Source organism: Lagenorhynchus albirostris, chromosome 16, assembly GCF_949774975.1.
Source record: "Lagenorhynchus albirostris chromosome 16, mLagAlb1.1, whole genome shotgun sequence".
NCBI lineage: Eukaryota > Metazoa > Chordata > Mammalia > Artiodactyla > Delphinidae > Lagenorhynchus > Lagenorhynchus albirostris.
Window position 1 is genome coordinate 43,415,537 of NC_083110.1, and position 20,297 is coordinate 43,435,833.

A 20,297-nucleotide genomic window follows, 5' to 3' on the forward strand; every position below is an offset into this window, starting at 1 on the left:
TATATATGAGGATGCATATAATCTTGTGTGTGTATGTATGTGTGATGTCATCTTTTGAGTCTCATTGGAAACCCATAGTTGGTTTTAAATCCAATAGACTGTCATGTTTGAACATATTTATTCTATATGATGAGATTTTAAAATTTTACATTCATATGTTTACCTTTGTGTTTGTATATGTGTTTACTTTTGCATTCACTTTATTTGTGCTGTGAATAAATATCAGAGTTTGTTTTATACTCCCAGAAAATAATACACAAATTAACAAAGTAATATATTGTGCTTTTGGTATATGCTGAATGTATACTTTACAGTAAAATAATATTTCTTTATGTTGGGGAAAAAGATTGTTATATTAATCAGCCTTCTGTGTATATTTTGATTTAGAAAACTAATATTTAATTTAAATAAATTTATAGACACAAGGACTACATAAAATATACTGTCCCTATCAGAATAATAAGCCAGAGCATTATCTTCCATTTACACTCATAGTACACCACACCTGAAACTAGTATTATCCTTACAAATGAATCTAAGGTATTAAACTTTGAGTGATAACCGGCTGAACATTTCCAAATCTGCCTTCTTAAATTCTTATACTTAAATACCCAGACATTTACCAATAGCATCTATGCATGCTATATACATATATGTTTTAGAAGGTTATTATTTTAAATATTAATAAACTTCAAAAGTTATATTTTAATCAGAAATTAACTGTGCAAAGCAGATTGGAATAAGCTGTAAGATGCCATGTACAATACTAACATTATGCATTCTGTTATTTTTTTTACATAAAACAGCCTGCAGTTCTGGGAAATGTTATTTTAGTTCCTAGCTAGTTTTTATAAAAGGACTTGAAATGGAGACAATTAAATTATCAAAAGGACTTTAGTGTTTCTGGTTATCAAATATGAGAGAGCCTGTTTATGAAGTCCTGGTGTGTATATCATCTTCGAATGGGAGTTGCTTGGCAATGGAAATCTTGTCGCTTTCATAAATTTGTGAAATAGTGTGGTTTGTGATACAATCATACCACAGTCACATATACATACATTGGTTTACAACCCAACATTCATTACAGTATTGCACTATCTCAGTACCTGACATTAAAAAAATGCTTAAAACGTGGTGAGTATATGAATGAATATATCTAACAAATTTACTAACAGAAGCTACAGTTGAAAGGAAGAAGAGAAATTGAGAGAGGATTAGTCATAAAGGAAGTAGAGAATGACTGAAGGATTTGAACAAAAGGAAAGAAGTAAATATTTGGCAAGCAAATCACATAGCAAAACTTGCTCAGCTTGGATTACTCGTAGTGTAATATGAGGAAAAGAAGCTGTGTTTGTTGGCACCATTGTTGGTACGTTCAGAGAACAGAAAAAAATATATGAATTTAAAAGCCTAGTGACTTTACTTTGATAGGTAAAATCAAGGGTAAACACTAAAAAGGCAGACACTCATATTTATTTGGTTTTTTTTAATTAATTGAAACTGTATGCTAACATTTGTGATCATTTAAAAATAATAATTGAATTAGATTACAATTGGCTCTAAAGTATAACAAAAGAAGAATCCCAAAAATGTGGTTTAAAAATATGTTTTAATGTGTATTTTATAAATTACTTTTTAAAAGAATTTAACTTTTTATTAACTAACCTATTTGATTAACCAAAATACCCCACTTCCTAGCCATGCTGAGAAACTGGGGTCATGGCACTGAAATGAAAACAGCTGAATGCCCATTGGAAAATATCAGTGAGAAGCCTCTTGATTTTTTTACAACTCTTAACAACTTTGATTATTTTATAAGTGGACCAACAGATATTATTATCTATAGTATTAATTTTTTTAGTGTTCCGAGATAAATGTAGCACATTGACCTTGTATCAAAATCATGGGCAAGGAAGCTGCCATGATATAGCTAAATATTATCTCCTAATAAGATACTGCAAATACAGAACTTGTGTCAGGTTCAAATGAAACCATTCATTCCAAGGTTATTTGAAGTATACACATATTGAAACTTCAGGGAGATGTAAAGTATCTTGTGGATCAAATCATGCCAACCTTTTAATATAGTAGCATGCATTTCAACTTTCTCACTTCTACATAGAAATTTTTAAAATATGAGTTCTAATTTTTTTTTTCTTTTTAATCGACAATGTGTTTAACAATTCCTGGCTCTCTACTCCGCCCTCAGCCTTTGATATCAGACTTAGAAATCTGTGATATTAAATCACATTTCACACCATAATATTTTAAAAGTTGCCATAATCTGTAAAACACCTTACCTCGCTGTATCATCCCTGTATCTATTTTTTCACAGCCTTCCTGGTAGTCCACTCTCTCTCAACATTCCCATTTTATTTGCTGCACCTTCCTTGCTATTCCACTATGCAGATGCCAATCCAAGCCTACCCATTTTATGTCTTTGTTCTTTCTCTGAATTGTAGAGATTAATACCTTGTCTTTCAGAGATGGCAATAAGATTGTGAAGGATTTCCAAGGCCTAGTTAATTACCTGTGTTTTGAACTTTTGCAGTCGCTTCCTTTTTATGTATATATCATTTTTTTCTAAACCCTTTTTTCAGACACGTGTCAATTCATATATTTTGAATCTAATCATCTGAAATATTTTAATTAAAATAAATATTAAGTTTCCCCTTGGAGAATCTTTACATTAAAATAAGAAAGAGCAAGCACATTATTTATAGGTAATGAATTATATACATAACCAATTTTATTTCTATTTTACATTAAACATGAGAACAGGTTAATAATATGCATGTGTGCAGTTTATTACTACAAATGAATTAATTGTAAAATTCTACAGCTAAAATTCTTGCCTCCAATTTCCTTTTCTTGTATTTATTTCTTATTTCTCGAGTCCAGTGAAGTTCTGGAAAATATTGATATTAAATAATCAATAAGAATATATTCAAATGGACTGTTTTCTGTCTTCTTCTTCCTATTTTTCCTTTTATTCACATTAATTATACTAGTACTTATTTAAGTATTTTATTTTCCACAAAGTGAGTAATTGTCTGTGGATAGTTTTGTGCAATTATGAGTAAATTTCTAGTTAAATCTTTCTTTTCTTTAGAAATTCTTAATACAGTTATGTATTTTTGTAATAAATTTGAAAAATTAATTTCCAGGTAATGAACTAATAAATGCATTGTTTATTAACATTATAAATAATGGCACTTTTTTTTTTTTTAAAGACGAAAGACCCAGAGCTTCACCTTTTTCTGAATGATTATACTTCAGTCTTCACTATCACGCAGACTGGAATCACTCGCTACCTCACCTTACTTCAACCAGTGGACAGGGAAGAACAGCAAACTTACATCTTTTCGGTAAAGAGATTTCATATATATGTATATAAATATACATATATATGTATGCAAGAGAAAGAGGTGTCTGTTTAAAACTGAAAAGGTCAATGATTTGAAAGGAAAATGCAATATTTTCAAGTAATAACAGAGAATATAAATAATAAAAAATTCTTCACATGTATTTCTCTTTTTTCTGTTTGTAAGTTTGTGTAGTTTATTACCATTCTTTCCAACAGAAGAAAGACAAATTTTGAAATGAAAACAAGAAAATGGGAATCTCACTCTTCACCATACACTCATGATTGACTTAAATTGAGATATTATAAAGTAGAATCAACAAAATAAAAAAATTATTTTCTAACATTTATTTATTTATTTATTGTTATTGCATTTTTAAGTTTGTCATACGGTTAGGCCAGTGGTTCTCACTGGGGATGATTCCTGCACCCACCACCCTCCCCATCCTGCCCTTCCCCAGGACCTGTTTGCAATTTCTGGAAAGAATTTTGAATGTTACTCTTATGAAGAGGTGCTATTGGCATCTGGTGGGTAGACACTGAAGATGCTGATAAACCTTTTATAATACACAGGACAGCCTCCCACAACAAGAATTTGTAGGTTAGGTTAGTGAAGAGAGAGAGAGAGAGAGAAAAGTTGACAGCTGAATAGAGGTAAAAAGGAAGTTCTCTTCATTATCCAAATTTCTGAGCTAGATTTTATTCAAATATAGGGGGAAAATGAGCTGATAGAAAAGGGTAGGTAATGGAATTTATATAAGGAGGATTTTTGTCGGGAAAAGCTTACACAGCAAACTCAGAGCTTTCAGAAAACCTAAAGTCCCCAGTTAAAACTTAGATACAGAGTGGATTTCAAAAGTCATTCAGAACGAGGATGGTAGTGTTATAGCACTGATTTTTTGGTGAGACCTTCTTTAAAAGTTAATAATGTAATTAAGATATCACTCTTAACAAATGCCAATGGGTCCTTTAAAAATTGTGATTTTTGTGAATTATTAGAAAATGATATTACATGTTTAGGGCATCTATTTTCTTGACTGATGTAAGCATGTTGGCTGTAAAAGCAACTGTTGCATTGTAAACAAAACATGTAAAAATGGAGAGTATTTTACTATTAATTTTTTAAAGGTTAAATAGTAGTTAACTTCTAAAAATTAGCAGTGTCATTGGCCATTTCAAGCCTCTAAGACATTTTACCTATCAGCTTCTTTAAAACGTGCTTGCATTCAATACATTAAAAACAAAGCAGACTCCTCCGTAATTGCTTCTTAGCACATTAAAACACTTTGATTATATGTACTATTATAGTTTTATTACTTCCTTTTATCAGCAAACATTTTAGCACCCTTTTAAAACTGTAAATTACATACGAGAAACTTCTTAAATTGTAGGAGTTAATTCTGTAGTGCTTATGTTTGCATGAATACTCTATTAAATGTATTTTTCTATCCCCAAAGATAACGGCATTTGATGGTGTTCAAGAAAGTGAGCCAGTTACCGTCAATATTCGGGTGATGGATGCAAACGATAACACTCCAACATTCCCTGAAATATCCTATGATGTCTTTGTTTATACAGATATGAACCCTGGGGACAGTGTCATACAGGTGAGAATATTTGAAGCAATTATTTCCTTGGGCATTATACAACGCATTGGTGAAGACATTGCTGAAGAAATGAAAGTGAATTTCAGACTTATTGTATGGCATAATTTAGCTTAAAAAGCTTTAAATTTATGTATACTTTTTGAATGAAAGTATATCTACATGGACTTTAAAGTAGAATTAACTAGATGTACACATAGCTGTTTGACCTTTTATACTTGATTTTTAAAATGTAATATATTGAACATATTTAATTAATATAATGAATATATTTAATATACTGAAGTTTCAAGCATTAAACATGTAGCTTAAAACTTCAAATTATTTTGAACTCTTGTAGAAATTGGTTAAATTTCCTTTGCAGATAAATACAAAGGACTGTATTAATAAATTGCTGGGTAATACTATTAGACATTGATTACCTGGACATGAAATAGAATCATTACAATGGGAAAAATTAAGATTAGATAGTAGATTGTATCTTTGAAAACACAGAAATCTGGCAAAATCTTTATCCTTGATTTATTTTATTTTTATTATTAGCTATACTTATTACATTTAAATAAATTGCAAGTTATCTCACAGTCTTTTTTGTGTTCTGTATATAAACCATAAAGAAGTAATAATATTCTTCCTTGAGAATTTTTAGAAATCTGGTTGACTCTAGTACTTTCCAAACTGGCTGTACATCAAAATTATCTATGGAGTGGTTGAGAAATACAGATGAGAAAGATTCACTTCAGCTTTCCTGGATCTGAAGCTCTATAAGTAATACTTAAGTAATCAATATAAAAAACAAGCCCAAAAGGTTTAAGTTGCCCAGTCATGTAAAGACCACTGATCTATATTTTCCTCTACATCTGAGAGTCAGATTTAATAATTTGAAATTGCTCTCAAGCTAGGAAGGTCATGATTCTTTATACTTTTTAGAGTATTAGAAAGGCTCCTAATTATTACTAAAGTTAATATATAATATATATTATATAACATAAAATATATAATAATATAGAATATAATCTAATATATAATAGTATAGTATATAGTGAATACTAATAAATAAATTTGTATACCTATGTATTTTAGTATTAGATAAATAGTTCAGAGCAGTAAAAAAGCATTCCAAATGCCTCAGCAGTGTACTTAAGTCTTTATGTTATGGTTGCTCTTCTCTCCAGCTTCATCTTTGGCCCTCTATTTCTATATGTATGTTTCAGTCCTACTGAACTATCATTTCCAGTTACCTGAATGTGCCTTGCTCTTTCCCATTTTCTCTAATTATCTCCTTTACCTGATCTCTTTCCCTTCTATTTATAGCTTGATTACTTTCTCCTATTCTTTAGACTTTTTACTTTGTGAGGAAGCATTCCTTGGTAGTTTTCAGTAGATAATTCCTAGTAATTCTTCTTCCTTAATAGTTCCTGTTCTTGCAACCCACCAATAACAGTAGTTTCTAGCCAAGATACTATGATACAGTGGTGTGTCCTCATCAGTGTGAAATGTGTGGAAGAAATAGTTAACAATATGTCTCATGGCTTTTGTATACTATTTTCTGTTAACCAAGAACACTTCTTATCTGATCTTTTACAAGGCTAATTCACTCTCATCATTCAGGACCCAGCTCAAAATATCATCTCCTCAGAGAAAACTTTCCTAACAGCTTAGTGTCAATAGCCTCCCAGCATACACACATACATATACACACCTCGTCACACATTCTTATTCTGTAACTTTCTCTCATCACTTTCATAGCCAATATGACCAACTAAAATTATCTTCTTTTCTTCTTGTCCCCACCCCGAACTAAAAACTCCATCAGTGGCCATCTGTCTTGTTTGCTACTCTAATATCAGCACATGCCAGACATACTAGCCATGCAGTAAATATTTGTTCAAAGGATGAATTATTGCCTATTTTGCATGATATAATTGTTAATATAAATTAGAGATAATTCAATGCTACCCCTATTTTATTTATTGGATTAAGATGTGCTTTCTTCAGTGATATAGGAAGGGGTAACATTATAGACTGAGTGCTGAAAATTCACCTAAAAATGCATCCATGTGAATGTCCTCTTCCATGTATGTGGGTAGTGGGGAAAAGGTTTCAAACAGCTACAGTACATTTTATTCATATCTTGGTTATGGCACTTGTCATATTGATGAAATCCACTTTTTTTACCCATTTGTCTTGAGGGCACAACTATAATTTGTTTCTGTATCCATAGTCTGTGTATCCATACTGCCTGGCATATAGTAGATGCCTAAACTAGTAGATGCTTAATAAATGTTTATTTGAGGATGAAAGAAAGAAAGATCTGTAAACAAGTAGATCTGAATGAATGGGGAGGAATAAGTGTATTGGTCTTTATTTCTAGTGAATTGATGGACCTAGAGATCTACATTTATCTTTACTGAAGCACTCTTTCATAGGGAGTAAAATTATGGTTTATACAGATAAAGGAATGAAAATTATTGTCATGTTCTTATTTAATTAGATCTGATTCTCATCTCTATAATAACATAATTGGAAATAAAAGTAAGTTTATACAGAAAAACCCCCAGCAGGGAACTGGAAAGTGTAACTAAGAAAACGATAGCAGTTATGTGGTGGAACCATATCTCAAAAATGTTTGCCTTGGGGGATCAAAAGCTTATTTCTGGCATTTGCAGTCTACAAGAGTTAATTTCCCTTATGTATCTCTTTATAAAACACTTTTTGCCTTACCTTTAAAGAGTCATATTTTATATATTTCCCTTTGAAAATCTATTTGAACATAGATTGTTTTTGTCTATGTGCCTCTAATTTCTTAACTTATTTAAATGCCAAGAAATGAAGCTTTTTAATTAGTATTTTTAATGTTATTCTGGTATGTGGTAAAAGAGTGGTGTGGCTATAAAGCATCCTCCAAGGGCCTAGAAATAAAAGGAAATAGATTTCCCAGTGAGAGAAAAAATGTAAAATAGAGCAAAATAATTCAGAACCGTGATCTGCAACTGCATTTTAAGGGTCATAAAATGGGTTCTTATGCTCCATTCATCACTAACCGTTCAATAACCTGCCTTTCCTCACTAACTCCACAGAAGATCAACTGGTTTCCTCTTTGGTTAGTAATCTGTTGTCAACAGGAGTGAAAGTGTTAGAAACAAAGGAGACAATGAGCACTCTCCAGCAGAGAGCCTTGGAAAACAGATTTTAAGTATTATAATCAGATCATTTTCAGTGTAGACATGAGACTATCTTGGCCTGATGTAAGTACATAAGTATTTGAGTCTACTGTCTTCTTATTATGAGGTAGCTCTCCTTGTCCACAAGCGTGGATCAGTTGGTCATAAAAATGTGAGTACTACCCAGGTTCTTATTAAAAGTTCTCAGTTATAAACTAGCCTTCTGACTTTATTATGCTTGCTTATTGTAAAAAGGAACAGGGTGATTCTGACATGTATGGTTCATGAAATACACTTATGGGAGCACTGCCATAAAACAGTAGCTGCATCTTTCACAACTGAAAATTAAGTGTAATCAGGTTATGAGCACATCTTGTGTTAAGAGAGAAATTACTGGCATGAGTGAGTATGATTCTTCAGTTCATGCAGTGTATTTTTTGCTGCACAAAAGACAATTTTGTAGGCCATCAATGAAATCTTCCAGGTTCACTCTAAATGATATCCCACTCTGTTGTCTTAAGGTCTCATTCACACATTGCTAGTTTTCTTGAAAAACCAATTGCTCTATATTGGAGATATAGATTTTTATATATAATTATATAATATTAATATTTTAAAGATGCAGATTTTACTATTTGTAGTTAGCTATCCTGTCTGTACTCCAAAGATGCTATTCCTAGACTTTTACAATTCTCTTAAATCAATGGTTCTTCGTCCTGAGTATTAGAGTTCTACCTGAGAAACTTTAAAAAATATTGATGCCTGGACTACACCCTGAAATATTTTTATTTAAATGATATGGTAACACATAGTAGAGTCACTTGGAGAGATTTTATTTAATAAAACAAAGAAGCTCTAATATGTAGCTAATTTTGAGAAAAACTGCCTTAAACCTTAACAATATTTTTGTACCCTCTGAAAAATGGAATCTTAATTTATTAAGATGGAGTCCCTCATGGAGTGGCGTCCTTTGATTGTCACCTGCACCTCTTCCCATATTTCTTGTTTTTCAGTTCTTACTTTCTTTTTTCATGTTTCTTACTCCTCTTCACTGCTTTAAAGTCCACCCCTTCCCCTCACCTTCACTTGTGCTCACTAGTTATTCCATTCTTTCAATTTTATTTTACTACAATAATCTCTTTCTCTCTATTGATTCTTTCCCTTTGGCCTATAAGCATTTTTAAATCCTCCTATGCCGTGGTCTAAACACTCTTCCCAGATAAGATTTCATGCTACTATCTAACTCTGATATTCCAACTCTGATGTATTTAAGCATTTGGATTGATAAATCTAGATAGTTTATTATTTTATTCTGTATTTATGCATAATTAATACATAGTTATAAATCTGGCCTTCGCTCACATCATACTACTAAAATCATATAAAATCATAATTCTAATGAGTCAAACACAGAAGTAAATATTTCTCCATACTTAATCTATGTAAAACTCTCAAATTTACCCTTTTATGGAAAACCTCCCTGGTTCTCATCCTAGCTGTCTGGTGGCTGAGGGACTTCTTGCTGGCTTCTTGTTCAATTCCCAATCTTTCAATATTAACATTTTCCAAAAATCAATATATAAATTTCCTCTCTTTCATCTATTCCCAAGTTTTCAATCATCACTTTTATGTGTACTCATGTCATCCAAAGTTAAATGTCCTGTGATGACCTGAGCATCAAGCTGTTGGACATGGCAAGGTGGATATTTGACAGGCAGCTAAAACAGGACATACTCTAAGGTAAATTGACTAATACATTATCTTTCTTCTGATACAGAAACACAGACACAGACACACCCACAGACACACACACACACACACACACACACACACACACACACACACAGAGACTCAAACATACATAACCTGTCTTCTTTGGAGGCAATTATATTTTGAAGAGCCCAATTGATCTTGGATTACCCTGGCTTCAGGCCAGCAACTATAGTCGTGTTTCTTTTCTCCCTCCTTCACCTGCATACATCCCAGTGATTGTCCGATTGTCTGGTTTCTGAAAATGCTGTTTCAAAATGTACCTGTCTGTCATCATTTCCTTTTCCATGCCCATGCACTGCCATAAGTTAGGCTGCTACAGTTGACTCTGACAACTGTATTTTTGCAGGTTCCCCACCTCACTGCTACAAATGATTATTCTGAAACACAGACACAAGTCAAAATAGGTCCTTATCCTACTGAAGGAAGAGTCTAATCTCCACACCATGTAGTCAAGGACAGCTATGTAATACTTCAAGTATTTTTGTTTCATGTCATGCTACATCTCTCCATGTAACCAACTTTGAGATTATATAGAGGGTTTGTTCAACATAGAATATCCTTCCTGTTCTATGCCTATTGATATCTCTCTCAGGTTTTAAAATTTAATCCAAATTGTACCTTTTTTCATTCTTTTACACACAGTTCAAATATTATTTTTTAAATAAAGTCTTTATTTTCATAGCAAGTCAGAATTCATTGTTCTTTCCATCATACTCCCACATATCTAGGTGGCAGTTCTATCTCCCATACATTTTACTGTGCCTTGCATTAAAGTTAGCTTTTACATCTCTGTCTAACCTACTGAGCCATAAATTCCTTTTAGTGATCTCTAACCACCAGTGGTCAGCACAATGATTTCCACATAGTAGGGATTCACCAAATATCCATTGAATTTATTCCCTCAATTAATTTGCTCTCAATTAGTTTAGAAAGAGTCTCATTCTAGAAATGCGTTCTACTTGGCTTAAGAATTCTCTCTGCCACACACAAAGTGTTATCTCCCATAGCCCTTTCCAAAACAGTCTCTAACTTTTTAGCCTCAGCCAGGCTATCCCTTTACTGCTCTTAATATGGAAAAATACATTACATTGAAAACATTCCTGATTACTAATGCTGTGTCACAAGTCATTGAATATTAGAGCTAGAAATTACTATGAAAATATTCCTTGTTCACAGACTGATTTTATAAAGAATTTGATCTAGTACATTGATAAAAAATTGGTCCAAATTCACAAAGTTTGTAAGTGGCAAAGTTGATGTTAAATCCAATTTAAAGATAATAGTATCTGTTACCAACATTTTAAATCAAGTATACTCCAATAAAAATTTTTTAAAAATACAAAAACCATTTTTTAAATAAGGATAATAGTACCTGGAACCAGACTAACCAGTTGTGTCCCTTTCTGTCACTTTGTACCCTATGTAACCTTGCACAAATAGCTTATCCTTCTGTACTTCAGTGTTCTACTCTTTAAAATGTTGCTGCTAATAGTTAGTACCAGCTGTATTAAATTGGTTATATGAACTACTTCCATATGTGCATTGTAAATGATTAATCTTGTATAAAGTCATCCAGTTATTATTAATATCAGTTCATTCTCATGAATTATATAAAGCATTTATGATAATTAATATCCTTTACTGCCTTATCTGTGTATATCTCTATGTGCCCTGTATATTATTTAGTACCCTGTGGAGGACATATAAACATTACATATAGAATTATATGTTAAAATTATTTTTATAATTTCCAATATTATAAACAAAATTAGGATAAGTCTATGTAGTATTTTAATGACTTTGACAATTTATTGTATGTCAAATAATGATATTGTTCTCTGTGGTAAGTATACGTGTGTATGTATATGTGTGTTTGTGATATCATGATTAAAGTTTGAGGGTATATTTATTTAAGGTCTTAGTGGGGTTTAGTATTTTAAGCAAATACCAGATAAAGATTTGTTGAGCAAACCTTTCAAAATTGTAAATATACTCTTACATTTGTACATAATTTTGTCTTATATTAAAACAATTTAACTTTACTAAAGATCATACAGTTTCTTACCTAAACCCATTTGCATTAGAATCAAAACTTATAACCAAAATAATGACTCTTAAAATATATAGTTTATTCACTCGTGTTGCAGACTTTAATTATATTGAAGTTTTATTATATTAAATATATTTTGTTGAAATGGCTGATATTCATTAAATTCTGAATACAAGTCCCTTATCAGCTATATGATTTGCAAATATTTTCTATTTTTGTGTATCATGCTGTTAGTGTCACATCTAAGAAACTTTTGCCAACAAGAGTTCACGAAGATTTTCTCCTATATCACCTACTATGAGTTTTATAGTTTTAGCTTTTACATTTTACATTTAGATGATCCATTTTTAATTAATATTGCATATGCTGTGAGATAAAGGTCTCTGTTCATTAAAAAAAATCTTTTGCATATAAATATCTCAGCAGGTTTTATTCAAAAAACTATCTTTTCCCCATAAATTACCTTGGTATTTTGTTGTAAGTCAGTTAGCTGTAAATGTAAGAGGTTACTTCTGGACTTCTGTTAATCTGTATGTCTAGCTAATGTCGAAACTACATCTTGATTGCTGTGGGTAGATAGTGTGTTTTCAAATTGATAGTGTAATTCCTTCTTCATTGTTTTTCTTTTCTAAAATGGTGGCTATTCTAGGTCCCTTGTATTTCCATATAATTTGAGGATTAACTTGACAATTTCCACCAAAAACCCTGATAGAATTTTGATAGGGGTTACACTGAATCTATAAATCAAATAAATTTAAAGAATTTCCATCTTAAAATATTGAGTCTTTATATCCATGAACATGGACTGTCTTTCCACATACTTTTAAATTTCTCTCAATAATGTTGTAGATTTTTATTTTGAATGTGCTAGTTTTAATTCATGTTGATTCCTGTAAGCATTTGACTGTCTCCAGTATTTCTCCCAGAATGTTTTCAAGAAATGGATGTCATTTGGCTGATGTCTGCTTAGTGACTCCAGGCTGCTTAATTTATTGGACAGAGGTAGTATTTTATTTTAAAGATAACATGATTAGTGGGGAAATTTATACAGCTAAATATTATATATTTTATTTTTCATACATGTTTGAAGTGCAAATCTGTGGATATTCCATTTGTAGGACCAAGTCAACATGCCCATCCTAACACTGTATGCTACAAGAACTCTTCTGATGATGGAAGTTTGATTAAAATGCACTGGAAGATGAAAAAAAATTAAAGCATTTTTATTTACGGGGAAGATTTTCCCATTAAATTAGGAACGGGCTTTATATACCTATAATCTCATAGACCACTGATCACAAGATCATTGAGTTGTTATTGAATTAAATCCCCACCATAGTTTAGTTTCAGGGTTTTTCACAAGATGTTACCGTTTTCAGGGTATTCTGAGTCAGTGTCTCAGCTCTTTTCTAATCTTGGACCACCAATAATTCCTTTAAAATATTTTTGTTTACATGTATAGGAACTCAATTAAATGGATTCTTGACCCACTCTTTTATTACTTAGTGTTGAAAGTCTGAAAATTTGTATAAAGCTATTTGAGTAACAAACATAGAATTCATTATTTGGCTTATTTGTTAAACTTCCTACTTGCTAATGATTTATTTGGCACTAGTTGTATTCCCTGAATATATTATCTTATCTGTGGTTGGCTGACTCTGCAGTTTTGGGGTTGTTTCTATCACCTGTGCTTTGCAGTACTGTTTGGTATTTACAGCACCTCCCAGACAGGTGCCTTTTTCAATTTAATTATCATCCAGCTTTCTCCTTTCCAATATCATTTATGAAAATGTTAAATAAGACCAACCATAATACCTATATCCCTTAAGCACATTTCTCAACACTTCTTCTTAACTTGATGCATTGCCATTTATTACTAAATTCCTTTAGCCGATTTCAGTCCCAGGAAGAATGTTAATATTGAATCCAGTTTGAGCTAAATTTTAATTAGGATTTCCTGAGACATTGTGTTAAGTGATTTACTATAATCAAAATTGATTTCTCCTCTGCTACCCCTGTCCTCTAATTTTCTAATTTTATCCACACACAAAAGAGAATGAGTCTGGCTTGAATAGTTCTCCATAAATATATATCATTCATTCTGACTTTCTGCAAATTGTTTCCTTCTCCTTTGCCTTTAGGACTATGTCTGTCATCCTCACGTAAGTCCCAAAATCGTTTCATGAAATGCCTTTCCTTCTGGCAGCCACATCTGTTCACCCCCAAATACCCAGTCTCAGACTTAGCTGAATTTATTCCTCTCTTTCAAATTTCCTTTTTTTCTCTCAGTTATTTTTGTTGCTGCTATTTCTATGCACATTATCATTCTAAATGCAGTGTATAATAAAAATAAAAATAGGCTATGCACAGTATATCCCCTTAAGCACGATGAGGTGCGTAAAGTACTTTGTTTACATTTCATTAGGATAGTTAACATGATCCTTTGAATGGGCCATTAATTAACACAGCATATCTGAAATTAAATTTAAGTTTCAAGGTAAATGTGTACACTTGCATTTTATCTAAGAAAGTGCACCAAAATGTCCCATAGCTGCCCAAAGAAGTCTGTGGATGACAAAGAACTGCTACTTTATAGAAGTGAAACTCATAGATAAGAAATACGTAATGTCAATAAATAAGAAATTTTTTTTCTGCAGCTTTATTTATTACAACCCTGTGTGTTTTATTAACAGGAAATTTTTACCTTCCTCTTATGTGTAAACTGAGGCCAGCTTTCTTTTCTTTATCTGTCAAAGGATGAAAACAGAAAATTCTGTGACTATTTGTAAAATGCGTATTATAAGATTTCCCAGTAGAATCTTTTTTTTTTGGCCCCCTTAAGTAAATTTATATTTATCAGGAAGTCCATGAGGCTTATTTAACATATTAAATCATAATGACCTTAATTTGGCTTTATGAAATTAGTAATGGTTATTCTCTTTTCATATATAATGACCCAAAATAGTCTTTAACTATTGCATATCATTTGCAATGATTATGAATATGTGCAACTTAGCCTTACAGATGCTCATGTGGTATTATGTCAGGGACTCTAAATTGAATCCCTTTTCTCAAAAAAAATATTTCTTGGGCTTGATATTCTTATTTTCTAATTAGATTTTCTACAATTGGAGATGCATTTGTTTGCTTTTGAAAAGGTAATACGCTAAGCCTTATCAATCCTTTATAAGTCATTGTGAACAAGATTATAAGAATTTTTGCTAAACCCATGTGTAAGTAAAAAGAATTACAGAACAAGAGAATCCCTGGGAGATGGGAAGGAAAACATTAAGACTGGAAAAAATTAGAGCAAAGGAAGGATGGGAATAATAAAAGCAATTCAGTTTTTCCAGGCCTCTGTCCTTATTAATATGTGTTTATGTGTCAAGAACAGGTGATAAGACAGAGAAAAAAAAATTCCTATAGGAACAGGCTTTCCTTTTTTTTTTTGCTTTAGGAAATTAAAATAGTCTTCAAGGTTCAAAATCTTTTATCACTCTCACAAGAACAAAAAATTCTTTCCTGATGTGATTGCTTCAGCGTTAGAACACAGTAGCCTCAATTCAAGAAAACAAGAGTGTACATGCTGAGAGAACTTTTTTTACTTTCTTTGTGTGTGTGTGCTTGAAAGCAAGCTTCTTTGGTTGGGTGAAAAAAAATGACACAATGTTGAGAAGTTGAGTCCCAAGAGGATTTATGTTGTTATTTTCAATTCCAGCTCACTGCATTCGACCCAGACGAAGGGTCAAACGGGGAGATCACATATGAAATACTGGTTGGGGCTCAGGGAGACTTCGTCATCAATAAAACAACAGGGCTTATCACCATCGCTCCGGGGGTGGAATTGATAGTTGGGCGGACTTATGCACTCACCATCCAAGCAGCGGATAATGCTCCTCCAGCAGAGAGAAGGTAATTTATATCAGAAGCAATGCAGTCTTTTCATCGCTCCAGTTTAAACCCCCAAATTAAGTTTAAGACGCGCCACAAGCATTCTTTTATCTTATAAACACCTAAATTAGATCAGAAAATCAGAGAGACTGGATTCTCAGGAACTGCATATTCTTCTTTGGTCAAATTGTGGGAAAAGTACAATAAAGTCAAGATTAAACCACAAAATAATTAACTGTGATTTCACAGATGTGAAGGTTGCAAGTCTTTGTTGGGAGGGGGAGTGGGAACGGGGAAATATTAGAGGCATGTGTCCGCTTTATTAGCGAAAAGCAAGGCTGCTCATAGTGAGAGGTCACAGATAACATGTAATACGTGATGTCTCAGGGTTTTGAGACCATCTCTCAGTGTCAGAGTAATTATTTTAAAATTTTTTATACACATATACAATTTATCTAGAAAATCTATCTATATATTTGTGTATATGTAATATAATCTCATAGATATATATGAGAGAGAGACAGTAAGAGAGAAAAAAGTAAAAAGACTTCCAGCTGTTACAACTACATTTATCTGCCCACCCCCAAGAGATATCCCTGAGATATCCCTTTTATTGATTTCTTGTTTGTTTCCAGATTTTCAGTATGCATTTTAAGAAAATATGAAGTTAATATTAATACATTGCTGAACCTTGCTGGTTTATTTTTCACCCTCACGGTGTATCTTAGGGTTCTTTCCAGATGAATACTGGATAATTCCCTTAAAACTTTTAATCACAGCTACATAATATTCCTTCATATATATGTAATACAGTTTAAGAAATCCACTGTTGATAGACTTTACGTGTCAGTCTGTCTTTAACAGACAATGAAGAAATAAGTAACATCGAACACGCATCATTTTGAATGTGTGCCAGTATATCAGTACAGTGAATTCCCGGAAGTGAGACCAAAGGGTTCATACAATTGTAAGTTTTAGAGAGAACTGCCAAATTGTATTCTATGGGGCTTATAACAATTTGCAATTCTAACTGCCTGGTCTGAGTATGGCTAATTCTAAACAGTCTCCCTAGTGTGTGTCATATCAAACTTCTGGATTTTTGCCAGCCTGATAGGTTAAAAAAATAGTATTTATTTTTTTATCCATTTGCTTATGAGTGAGTTTGAGTATATTTCCTGTGTTTTCTACTTTTATTACCTTTTCTGTGAATTCTGTGTCCACAATCTTTGCCCATCTTTCTATTGATTTGTTAAACCCAGGTTACAATTATTCTGTGTTTTCTACTAGTGACTTTGTGTATTCATATTGTATGTTTAAATCTGTTGCATTTAGGATTTATCCTACTGTACAATAGGAGGTATTGATCCAGCAGTATTTTTTTTCAGGCAACTATGCCATTTTTCACATAATATATCGGTTGGTTCATCTTTTTACTCATTAATTTGAGATGTTACATTTATTATATCTTTGCTTATGTATTTGAATGTGATTCTAGACTTTCTCCACTATTCCATTACTTCACCTATTTTTTTTATGAGCTATTATCACACAATCTTAATTGTTAAGATTTTAAACTATGCTTTATAACACAGTGGTGTGAACTTAACTCATTGATTTTCTTCCTTAAAAATTTTCTGGTTCCTCTTTCTGTTAACTTTTTTGACTTTATATAAGCTACTTAAGTATGTTTTTTTACCATATTTTTATTAGCAACACATTAAATTTATAAATTAATTACTTAGGTTAAATTATACATTGTTGGTGTTGAATCTAAGAACTTTCTGTCTCTTCATTTGTCCATGTTTTCTTTTGTGTCCTTTAGTAGATTTTATTTTAAAAATATTTTCTTTATATATGTCCTATACATTTTTTTGTTGGGTTGTTTCTCATCTTTTGGTGTTATTGTAAATAGACTTCTTCTTCCTCATTCTTCTAGTTGGTTGACACATATGTAAAAGCTGTTAATCTATATTAATTTTAACCCACATTCTTATTTAATTCTCTTATGTTTTTGTAGTTTTCCAGTTCATGTTCCCACGTTATCCAAGAATATATTTTATAAGTAGTGATAGTTTGATGTCTTTCTATTTTTTTTCTTCCCTTTAATTTCATTTGCTAGTACTTGCAATAAAAATGCTTGTCTTGACTTTGATTTGAGTGGGAATACCTCCCACATTTCCCTATTATATTGGTTTATGGTTAAAAAACATATTTTATTATGTTAAGAAAACATTCTTCTATTCTTATTTTATTGACTTTTTAAAAATAAGAATGGTCATTTATTCAAGTCAAATAAATATCCTCAGTTATGAAGACAATAATGAATTTTCTTTTTGAGCCAGTGCTAGGATGATTGATCTTAATACAGTTCCTATAATAAATCTATTTTTCATTCCTGATATAAATCCAAGTAGGCCTTGGTATTTTAATCTTGAAATAAACTGCTGGATTATATTTGTTGGTATTTTATTTAGTGAAATTAGTCCATGCTTTTCTTTTTGAGAAACTTTTGTGAAGGCTTTATATAGTTGTTATGATACTTCATAAGTGAAATAAGCAAAAACCACAAAGAAACACAAAAATGAATTCATAAGTTTGATGACTATGAATTAGTTGTAAACATCTCTGAAGCCAATAAATAAATCCAAATTTGGTTCTTTGAAATATAAATAAATAAAAACATAAATAAATTTATAAACTATCAGCTAAACTAATCAAAAAAAGTAGGAGAAAGTGAAACTTTACCTAATAAATTCTGAGAGGGAAAAAACATAGAAGAAATTTAAAGAATCATTAAAAGACCACTTTGCTTTAATAGCTGTAAAAGCTTGAAAAGATGGATGAAATGGATAATTTTTCAAGAAAATATGATTGACCAAAATCAATCCCAAAGATTAAGAATTCTTAAGAGATCAATAGTATTTTCCTCTATAGAGGAAAATACTCATCTCCCACTGTTATCTGCAGACCTGCAGGTCACTGCGGAAGAGTTTAGTTCTAGTCTGCTTGGCATTCATTTCAACAGTATGTTTGTCAAAATGCTTGGTGACTTCAATGTCCAATATGTGGTAGGTATAAAGCATCTCCAAACTTGCAGTCACTTTGGCTGAAGATCCCTGGAGCCATCCTCAATGCTTATCCTTCATTCAAACTCCAAATATAATCTTGAGCAACAACGCTAAGCTCTACCCTAAAAACATACTCAGTAACCAACAAATCCCCCTACTTTCATTATTAACATAGCAGTCCAAGCCACTGTTCTCTCTAGTGTTGAAAACCTCTTCTAATTAGAAGTCTCTAGTTAGACTTCTGCCTGTGTCCCCTTCAGTCTCCTCTCAACACCATGTACCTAAGTACATCTTGTCCCTGTAACTTCCCCTGAGAAATTTCTCTGACATCTTATTTAGCTTTAAGTCTGAAATTTTTGCTCCTATGGATTCCTGTATGTACTTCCAAAATAGTAAAGTAGAACCTGTAAACACTGAAATGTAAATATAGCTTTTTTAGTGTGATGTTGGTGGGAGACAAAGGAAGAAAAGATAAGGTTTTTGTCTTAAGTCTCCTAGTGAAAGCAATATAAATACCTAGAACCTTCATCTTAGAGACAATGTAGAAATATAGTTACAAATAGACACCCTGTAGAGTATGTTGACACATTGAAAAGAAAATTACCATACAGATTGTGCAATCCTCTAAGTGTCAAGGACATCACCTCAGTACCACTGTGTACTATTGTCCAAAAAATATGGACAATGATATTGTCCAAAAAATATGGACAATGATATTGTCCAAAAAATATGTCCAAAAAATATGACTTTTTAAAAATTATACCATTTCTGAAGTAAAAGCTTCTTAGGTCTATCTTCATAACCTCTTTTTATTCATATTTTATTTTGTTCTTAAAAACAAAGTGTTATGGATGAAGTTTTATTCATGATATAAATAATTAAAATTGATTGTAATATTATAACCTGATCCAAAGACTTGAAATTTGTGATTTCCTATGAGATAACATCCTTCGTTGCAAACCAAGGATGTTTTATACTCCCCACAGAAATACACATCAGATAACTAAAATGTCTTCAGTTTACCTCCCACTTTTGTTCTTGTAGGATGTGGGGAGAAAGGACAGGCAGATTTTGAATACAGAAGCCTTGCCTTTTAGTTCATCTGTTGTTGCTAATTAACTTCATAACCCTGAATCTGTCACTTAATCTTTCTGATTTTATAATCCTCTTTTGTAAAATGGGAGTTAAACTAGATGGTTTCTAGGGTCTTTTAAAATCATACGATTATCTGAGAAGTTACATCACCTCTCTTGTTCTACTTTGACCTCATTACCAAATGTGAAATAAAAACTTTATGATTTTTATGTTTAGAAATAGAGAGTTATCTACATTATACTGGCTATATTACAAAAATAAAATTGGTATTATATAGATTCTCAGTTT

The 20,297-nt window shown here is 31.9% G+C and overlaps 1 protein-coding gene across 1 annotated transcript in view; it reads left to right on the forward strand.

Moving 5' to 3' along the window:
- Nucleotides 1-20,297, forward strand: part of PCDH15 (protocadherin related 15) — an 817,584-nt gene that overhangs the window by 520,965 nt on the left and 276,322 nt on the right. The window contains exons 14-16 of the mRNA XM_060127128.1: nucleotides 3,234-3,368; nucleotides 4,822-4,971; nucleotides 15,674-15,867. Coding sequence (XP_059983111.1) covers nucleotides 3,234-3,368; nucleotides 4,822-4,971; nucleotides 15,674-15,867 — 479 coding nt within the window. The remainder of the gene's footprint in view (nucleotides 1-3,233; nucleotides 3,369-4,821; nucleotides 4,972-15,673; nucleotides 15,868-20,297) is intronic.